At 32.2% G+C, this 9,800-nt stretch overlaps 2 protein-coding genes across 2 annotated transcripts; both read right to left on the bottom strand.

Moving 5' to 3' along the window:
- Positions 1–3,494: 3,494 nt before the first annotated feature.
- On the bottom strand, positions 3,495–5,604 carry LOC111640014. The gene is made up of 2 exons (XM_023386018.1): positions 5,376–5,604; positions 3,495–3,905 (listed from the first exon to the last, which is right to left on the bottom strand). The coding sequence occupies exons 1-2, from the start codon at positions 5,527–5,529 to the stop codon at positions 3,631–3,633; spliced, it is 429 nt and encodes a 142-aa protein (XP_023241786.1). The 5' UTR covers positions 5,530–5,604; the 3' UTR covers positions 3,495–3,630.
- Positions 5,605–6,073: 469 nt separating this feature from the next.
- Positions 6,074–8,759, bottom strand: LOC111640021. Its single transcript, XM_023386025.1, has 6 exons — positions 8,346–8,759; positions 8,036–8,155; positions 6,679–6,916; positions 6,404–6,610; positions 6,280–6,317; positions 6,074–6,226 (listed from the first exon to the last, which is right to left on the bottom strand). The coding sequence occupies exons 1-6, from the start codon at positions 8,379–8,381 to the stop codon at positions 6,074–6,076; spliced, it is 792 nt and encodes a 263-aa protein (XP_023241793.1). The 5' UTR covers positions 8,382–8,759.
- Positions 8,760–9,800: the final 1,041 nt, after the last annotated feature.

The raw sequence follows: 9,800 nt of genomic DNA, 5'->3' as shown, positions 1-9,800 counted from the left end.
TATAGTTTGAACATAGATGGCGCGACTAAAGTTGAATCGTTATTAATTTAATAGTAAAGGAATTAACTTGACGGTTTATTTAAAATTAATAAAATTTAATTAATTTAATTAATAACACAATCTTGTGTTCAACAGTAAACAAAAAATTATTTAAAATTATTTAAATTTTTCAAATAAAAGCACATTAATAAAAGAAAAATTATTACGAAATAAAACAAAAATTAAAAATATATGCTTATGTATTAAAGTTTTTGATTGGTTGAGATAGTGTGCATTTTTTTAGTGACGTAATCTCTTCGATCTTACGGTAAGAAGCGTTAAAAACTGACGTCGGATTTACGTAATAATATTCACTATCTTAACCAATAGAATAAATGTTGTTAACGTGGCGCCATCTGATTTTACTTAAAATATTTAAATATACAACTTAATGTATATGTTATGGACAAAGTGATTAAACTCGTTGAATATAGGTAATATAAATTTAAAAAATAAACATGTGAATTCTGCATTTGATTAAAAATAAACTGACATTGTTCGTTTTTTTCTTCCAAATTCTGAGACTCGAAAAACTTCAGCAACACATCCGTATGTAATGATGAATGATCTGTTTTCTTCATTTCTTTGCGACAAAAACATGGAATGAAGAAATAGTCATCGTTTGTTCTCAAACCTCTCGTCTGTTGTTGTCGTCTTGACATTATTGTTTTCCTTACTTAGTGAGTAATTAGTACAGTAGAGCGTCGATTTTCCGAATCAATTGGGGACTGGGGTTGTCCGGATAACTGATATTTCGGATAACTGATTTACGTACGAAAAAATAGTTTCTCCGTTGCGCGTTGCTTCGCGTCGAATTTTCGTCGATGTTAAGCCTAACAAAGACTATTGTATCGTTAAAAATCAATTTTTATTTTGTACAAACAAAATAAACATATTGAAAAATATAAAAATAATAAAAAAATTATACTTCAGATGTTAATTTAGTATCAAAAACGTAAAATATTTGAGTAGCCCAAGACATAGCCAAAGATTGAAGCGACACAGCAGTGGCGAAAATTTAAGTTTGTCGACTGGAATTTTTTCGGATGATTGACGTTTCGGAAAATCGACGCTCTACTGTATTACGTTTTTGTATAATTTGTTTTGTAAAACACTCAATTAAATATGTTTTTAATCTATTGTATGTAGTACACGTGGCTGATGTGTGTTCTTTTGAAACTTTGTAGTGCGATAAAATAACTAATTAACCTCCAATTTTGCAAACCCATTATTAATTTAGACTTTGTTGTTGAAAATAGTTTGCAAAGGTAGCAGTAAACACTTTGGCTGATATTTTCATAAAGAAGCAAATCTCTCTCTTCCATAATTTTATTTGATTTCTTTCTGTAAAAATAATCATAAGAAAGTCTTTTGTAATACACTTCATCTCTCTTTACAAACTGATTTGAAATTCTGTATATTCCGAATACTTTTTGGTTTGTTTTTAAGATTATGGTCAATAATAGCATATGTTAAAAATTTTGTTGGCCATAAAGCTGTATCATTTGTCTATATCGAAACGTCTATCTGGATTATCTATATCTTGTGTGTTTTCGCAATCCCTTTTTTCAGTAGCATTTTAAAGATCTCGTGGGGGGGGGTCCTTTGTGTTGCGGGACCCTAAGTGGCAGCTTACCACTTAATCCTCCACTGAGGTATATACCACAAATGCTACTACTAAAAAGCAAAAAATTATGTCATAGAACTCTGTTAACCTTTATGCTATCAATCGTAATAAATATAATAAATTGTGTGAGATGCCATCTCTTATGAGATTTTTATCAATTACTAACAGATGAGCCCAGTGTTGCTCGGGAAAAAAGTAATGACAGCGACGATTAAGATTATAGCCATTTTCATTAGGTACAAGAAACCTTAACTCTCCTGAGGGAGGAATTTTGAAAAATCCATTCTTAGTGTACCAAATTTCAACTTTTAACAGTTTGGGTTCTGCGCTTATTATTATCAAACCATCTCGACTATTAGATTAGTAAATGGCAGAAAGCTTAATTTTGAGGGTTCAGATGAATTTCATAAAAATAACCTGAGGGGTGCTCATATTTAAAAATGTTTTTAGTTGCACTTTCTGCCAATTTTTAAGGCTTACCTTGAACACCACACTTATTTTTAGTCGCGTACTACCAAAATTAGTGTAAAAGCTGAAAAAAAATAAATGTACTAAAAAGTGAAAAAAAAACATTACTTGAATAGAAGAGTTTTTTTTTCATATTTCATATGCATATTATTTTTCCATTATATTGAGGGTCAACAATTAACTGATATTGTTGTAATTGGGAAATTATTGAACTGGCGAACATGCTGCTCGTCTTCATTTTTATTATTCTGTCAACTCCTCTCGATGTTACTAATTACCAATCAAATTGGAATATGGAAAAGATGCCAATGCTCAATTCGATTTTACCTAATGAAAATAGAAAATGGCAATTTACCCGCAGTAAAAGACAAAGGAGAGACAACAAAAATGTTACTCGTGATAATGGAAACAATAGACATAGCATGAATGACGTTCGTATCTCTTCTAATAAATATGTGTTAGAATATTACGCAGGCTCGAGAGTCAACAGGAACGAAAGGAAGACTGTTAGATAAGCAAGGCATTAATAACGAAACCACCGATAGTCTCATGGGTGAAACTAATGAAAACACCGTCATGGTGGATGCTTATCTGTCATCCTACCTTACAAGTTCGTTCTCTCTGTTTACAGTTATATTAGGTTGTTACTACTTCCTCGAGCGATTTTGTACACCAGATGTCAATTTTAAAAAGAACTGCTCTTCGGAATGTGTGCTTAAAATCCTGAAATTCTGAGGAGATGAGAAACGGAGCAAGAACGTGGAGTGAAAAAAGATATATCTAGCATCTCTGGATGGATCTGATTATGATGATTAAATTAAACATGTTGCAAAATGTTTGCCTTACTTTAATTAATGAAAGCAAGAAATAGCTCAAATCCCATTCAATCTATGCACTTAATCTCAAAACAAAAAAAAAAAAAACAGTATTTAAAAATTCTGGTTAGAAACAAATAAAAACTTACTGTTTCTTAAGGAATGTGTTAACAGGAATTTCGAAACCTTCTATATAATTTGATTCTAAGAAAATTTTAGAGGGGTGTTTTTAAATTTAAAGTCAGGTTTACACAAAACAATGTAATACTTTATAATTAATGAAAAAGATAAAGGCATTAAACTATACACTTTTTCACAATATGTTTTTATTCAGTCTCAATAAATCATTAAACTTATTTCCTTAGATTACAAAAATAAGAGATTTAAACATAGACTGAGACTTGCTTAACAAGTATCAATAACAAAATACAGTATACTGAACTTAATAAATAACAATTAACAGTATACGTTACATCATTACAAGGAAATTCGGTTTAAGGAAGAAGTAAATTTATCACATGTCGAAGTTTCTGTCCTCGACACAATAAGGATTACTGAAGTCTTCCTTTCACAAATCCAAGTTAAGATAAATAGTGATTAAGCTTTCGTTTGAGAAAACCATGGAATGACTAACAATACACGACCATTCAAACGTCCATTGAGTCCCATTATTAAAAAGAATCAGTGCCAGTCGGAGGTCAGAAGTTGACGATCAAATAAATATTTAGACCCGATTTGGGTGACGTATGCTTCGGCCTGAAGGAACTTCTGTATTAATGAGGCGTAGGTAACAAAGTGTGAGCATAGTCTATCGCTTTGTAGATAGCCCCGCAAATCGAACGATGGCATAAGGCATTCGAGAGTAGCTACGCTTATCTTGGTCACTTTAGACAATTTATACAGGAACACTTTACTCAAATGCATTTGCGAACAATCACGCATCTTGACTCCTGATCCTGAAACATTATCAGTACGTTATTGTCAATTTCTCAAAAAATTATAAACATCTTTATTTACTTCTATATTAAAATAATAGGATTTCCAGTAATTCTAGTCTTATTCCTTTAGTGTATGTAACAACTTAGTTTTCGACCATTCCTTCTATATATGTAGAAGGGATTGCCATTTGTGAACCCGTTCTAACTGACAAAATGTCTTCTGTGTTTTTTAGTGATGTTAAAACAGTAGTCAGTATATTTAAACACAATGGAATTGACAAGTTGTGAACTACGATAGTGAAACAAAACTAACATTGCAAAGATATCAGATAAAAGAGAATTTCCACAACCCTAGCTCAAACGCCATTCTGCCTTAAATTATTTGTGCAAAAGTCATCTTTGTGGAATTCCTAGAATTCGCTGAAGATATATCTTAAAAAATTAGTTCCTACAACCTTATGTTCTGTCTGTTCGTTGATTATTTAATTATTACTAATTTATAGATTCAATTGTACGAAGATTCACAAGGCATCTATATAAACATAATTCCAAATTAGATATGAAGATTATCTAGTAATAAAACAAATGGTCTTAAAAATACATTAGCAAGTAAGCATGTTTCCTGTACAAAAGAATAATAAACATTAAAGTTTCTGTAATAATTTAAGAAAACGATGTAATTTTTATTCTTGAAGACTCTGAAAATTAGTGCATTGCAATTTATGGCTAAAGTTCCGAAGTAGGAAAGAGATTCAGTACTAGTTACATAAGTTTTCAATGTATTTTTGTTTTAGTAAACCTAGTATCAGCTATGTTGCATGACAAACTCCAGTTTTTTCCTTTTTAGTTAATTTCTGCAATCCATGACTTTTAGGACATCCTGTGGGAAAAAATTAAGAAGGGAATCCATGTTCTGGATATGGTCTACAGACACAACAAATACAAACCTTAATAAAAGAAAACGAAGGATTCGCGTGTTATCTCTTCACCTTTTCATACTCTTCCCATCCAAATTCCCAGTGTGTGGCAACTCTTTTAGTACGTTGTAATGGCATGCAAATGGGCATAGCTGAGGCTTAGACATAATTATAAACAGAATATGTTAATGCTGAAGCAAATTGCTTACAGAATCTTATGGGAGAAATCATAATTGACTAGGAAATAAAACTGTTAAATTATGAGAGATTAAAAGCTATAAAGAATGGTTTATGAACTCATTAGAAGACTGAAGAACTAATTTAACACTGATACAATGTAGTGCACGTGTATGTCAATTGGATAAATTTTCCACCTCATCAAAGAAATCTTTTCTATTTATGAACAGAATTTAAGGATTTCAAAAAGTCCATTTAATAGAGTGATACGTTTCACCACTTTCTTTACAAATTCCGTTAGAAAGCAAAATATATTTGTGCTATTTGTAACATTAAACACAGTGATTTCAATTTAGTCAACTTTGAAATCTCTCGAAAATAATTCTCTACTCACCTGGATCCATCAACAACACAGCTTTGGTTGGTACTATTGAATTTCTATCATGTATTCCCATTCGACAGGCAGTGTCTTTTATATTTTGAATCATATACTTCAATTTTGAGGCGATTTCGTCATCGTAGGGCGACGATTCTGGAATATCACTCATTGCGCGAATAAACAGCACCACTTTGATTATATTGGCTTGAATCAAGCTTCGAGAATCGTGAATAGTAAAGTGACACCAGAGGTACCTCCCTGTTTTCAACAGACAATGAGCGAAGCTTTCATTTATGAAGCGATATGGAATACCTTCGTCTCCGAGTGGACGCTAAAATAAGAAAACATGTGTTGAATTAGTGAAAATTTACAACAAAGACTTCATTAGACAGAATAATTTTGATAAGTCCGAGATTACAGAAAAGTTTAAATTGTTACATCGCAAAAAACAAAACTGGTAAGTTGAGTCGATTTAAAGTGTATATTTGATAAACCTGAATGACGAATGATCTTGAAATTCTTGAAGAATCATCAGAAAAATTAGTTTCGGATTTGAATCCCTGGAGATATAAAAATGTGTTGAAGTGAGGGGCTCCCGTAGAAAGGGACACGTGCCCCCATTTTCGTCTCGATTGCCCTTTTCCTAATCCCCAAAACAGAAAATTCGCGAAAAGAAACTAATGAACAATATTTGTCCATTGACCCATGCAACTTCATATGTTGACCAAAACCCATTCGTTAATTTCGAGTGAAACAAGTTCCACCTTGTGAGAGCGTTGATCTGGCTTTGAAGCTCTTTGCATAACGTACAGTACGATGCCCTCTTTAATAGCTTGTTTCCCCTTTTCATAGTCTGCAATCCACTGCTTTAAGTACAATTTTCTAATAGAATAATATACAAATCGAAAAAGTTACTTACTGGAGGTTGAAAACTGATCTTTCCTCGATTTTCCTCCACTAAAAATTAAAGTATTTCATTAGACTCGAAAAAAAACCAAAACCACCAAAAAAAATAATAGAGAAACGATTGTCATCCTACTTACATAAATCCTCGATATGTCTTTCCACTGTCTTACTGTTTTTATCTCTGATGGTCAGTTGCTTGTCAAGGGACTGTACCAAACTCATAACTTCTTCGACTGTTTCCACTTGCTCTTTTTCTTCACATATTTTCTTTAATAAGATCGAATATTCTTTAGCTAATATCGTTGCTTCTGGATGAGCGATACACGCTCCGCTTGCTGTCTCGTCTAGAGATAATAGACAAGATTGAAATATATTTTGATCAAAGGGAGAATAATGAGGACTGAGCACTTACCTAACTCGAAGAAACAAAGCAACTTTAGGAGGTACAAATGGTAAAATGTAAATTCAAAATCGAACATCTGTCTGGCTGCTTTTAGGATAGAAAAGAGCAAGCATCTGTGCTTGTGGGATTTTATGTCATCTGGATTGATGTATCCCCCGTCCACTTTGAAAGCTGGCCCTTTGCCTACCTGATCGGCTATTGCTGTTAGGTACTTTCCTTTGTTGCCATTTGCTTTTAAAAGAACGATCTGAAACAAAAACAAATCTTCGTTTAGAATCATAATGAATCTCCGGCCTAAACTAGAATTGTGAAATACTACACTAAACTGGGAGCCCATTAAGTCTTTCGCTAAAATCGAACTTTGACTTACAGCACCAACTACAAAGTGTCTCTCCTTCTTCAGAGATCTAGCCAAGTGTTGCTTTCAATAATCCTTATTCAACAGTTCAACAGGACTTTAAAATCCTTTTAAGTTGTAGAAAGTATTGTAAGTGTAATAAGCAGAAGAACTTTGAAATCCTTCTTTCTTCCCCTTCTGATTATCCCAGATGACCATTCATCAATATACTCACTTAGTATCTTAAGTGGTATGAGTCCTAAACCTTTCTAGAGGGTAGAACTTGAAATTTCATCCTTCATTTCATCTTAGTGTAATTGTACTTCAATCCAACCACCCAGAGTATGTATAAAAAAACGATGACTGAATCACCTAATTATACGTAAGTGCTGGAAGAATGCTAATTTTTTAATGACGACTTCAAATACAATTCATAATTAAACATACTATGTCACCAACGGAAGAATCATTGCATCTACACATTCTGCTGTTGTGTTTAAGAATTGAAACAAATGTAAATAAATTTTAAATGCAAATAAATAAGTGCATGGTCAGTAAAAACGTCTATATATTGAGGAAAATTTAGTTCCATTTAAAAATTTTTTTTTGATTTTTTGCACTTCTGTTAACAATTAAGTCTTTTTTCAGGCTCAAAATAGAGACTATTATTATTGTTAATTGTCTACTTGGACATTATGTATTAATAGGACTTAATACTGGTGTTTAAAGATTGACACAGCAATGAGAGTTAGTTCAGGAAAGAGCAAAATTTCTTTATTATATCATCTGTAGTAATAGTTTCTGTGTCCTATTAATAAATAATGTCCAAGTAGACAATTAACAATAATATTAAAATTTAAAAAGACAGTAAGGCTTTTGCAATTTCATAATAGAGACATTTTCAGAACAGACCGTCCATATAAAACACTTGAGAAAGTGAACCCCAAAAGACTTAATGGGCAGAGAGGATGCTAACATAACCTTATATATGTCAGTCTTATGAGGATGTTAAATCTGAAGGTCACTTACCACTTGGTCGACGTTCAGTTGAAAGATGTCTTTCTGCTCCCAGATCCATTGAACATATCGATCCCAACACCGATCCAAGTATTTGGCAAAGTGAGCATCGGCACCTTTTTCTTCCAAAGACTGTTTTTCATATAAAAATATTTAGTTTCTTGTATATTGACATGTATCATCGCGTATCTTGTGGATTCCACACATGAAATGGGATATCCAATTGAATAATCTATCATATTGAATTAAAATTCCATTTTGTAACGAGAACTCTTCATGAATCTACTATTATAAATCGATACTAATTCAAGAGAGGACTTACCTCGTCTCTCGATCCTGCACCCACATACTGTATCATTAATTTCAAATTGTAATCGATTTCTTCATATGCTGGGTATGAAATAAATAAATTTTAAAAAGAAATAAGACAATCTCTAAGTAATAAAAACACTTACTAAAAAAATTATTCACCTCCAAGTATTGGAAAACGATAGAAAGAAGACAGGAAGAACAATTTTTGGGACATCCAACACGGCAGAAAACTGTTTGCGCCTTTTTAACCAGTTCATTCATTTTTGACTGGCACTCGTTACATAAGAATATGCTGAAGTAAACTCGACCTATTTCTTCACAAACACAACATTTTCCGACATTTGATAGGAAAAGTTTTGCTGCGTGCATTTCTCTTCTTTCTTCTGCCTCTGTTTTTTCACCATCTGTTTTTACTTGAACTGTTTCTTCTTCATCCATTCTTTCTAAAATATTAAATAGATTAAAGAGAGTTTCCATTCAGGTAAGATCTCGTATATGCACCATACTTTGTTTTTTTAAATTAAGAATTTTTTATGCCCATTACAAAGTTAAGATTTTTTCATTATTCTAAGAATTTTAAACATTGTCAAAACTTTTCATTACTTTTCTTAATTCAATGTTCCACGTAAATTTGGGAAATTCGTGTGGGTTGTCAAATCAAAAATTAAAATTTTTAAACAAATCCATATACAATCGCCACCATAGATGGTCACTAGGTTACGCAGGGTCTTACTAAATACGATTCGACGTGCGTAGCTGCGTATAGATGAAACAGGTGATAATTTACAATATATATGTCTCTAATAACAACAGTTAGCTTCTGTGCTTATTACTGTGCTAAGCTACACACTGTGGCTACTTTCTCGTGCATCACCCCATATAATAATAATAATAATAATTTAAACGTAACAACTGCGTCTACTTGTATAATATGTAGTAATTAGTAACACGTAAAATAATAAAAGTTCTATGAATAAACTTATGAATTGATTGGTTACCTTCTTCTTCTTCTTCTTCTTCAGTGATAATCAATTGATCACTATCTTGATCACCTACAAAAGAAAAAAAAGGGCAAAAAATTAATAGAGTGACATCAAATAAACGTATTTTAAAAAGTTTGATCAAATTTATGGTTATAAAATCATAACTATGTAGCGGCTTAGTGTACAAAGTACTGCAGATGTATATGGTTGCAATGCGTGGGAATGGGCAAAATATCTAAAAAAGTGTCACTATGCTAGTGGCTTAATCCTTGGGTAACAATAAAATGTTGAATAGCGAGCTCCATTTACGCACTCGACGTTATACACTTAATAAATAACAGAATGTTCTATGGCTTTCGGAGTGTAATGGATGAAGGATGGTTGTTTAAAAAGTGTAAAAAATAACTTTACATAGTTTATGGATGATCCCAAACATTATTACAGGTGAAAAGCTTTATTTTGGAGGTAGAGGAGTGTTTTTA

Source organism: Centruroides sculpturatus, unplaced genomic scaffold, assembly GCF_000671375.1.
Source record: "Centruroides sculpturatus isolate CEXI.00-Female unplaced genomic scaffold, Cexi_2.0 scaffold1413, whole genome shotgun sequence".
NCBI classification, from domain to species: domain Eukaryota; kingdom Metazoa; phylum Arthropoda; class Arachnida; order Scorpiones; family Buthidae; genus Centruroides; species Centruroides sculpturatus.
Note: the sequence above shows the minus strand (reverse complement) of the source record. Positions and strands in the feature narration are given on the sequence as shown.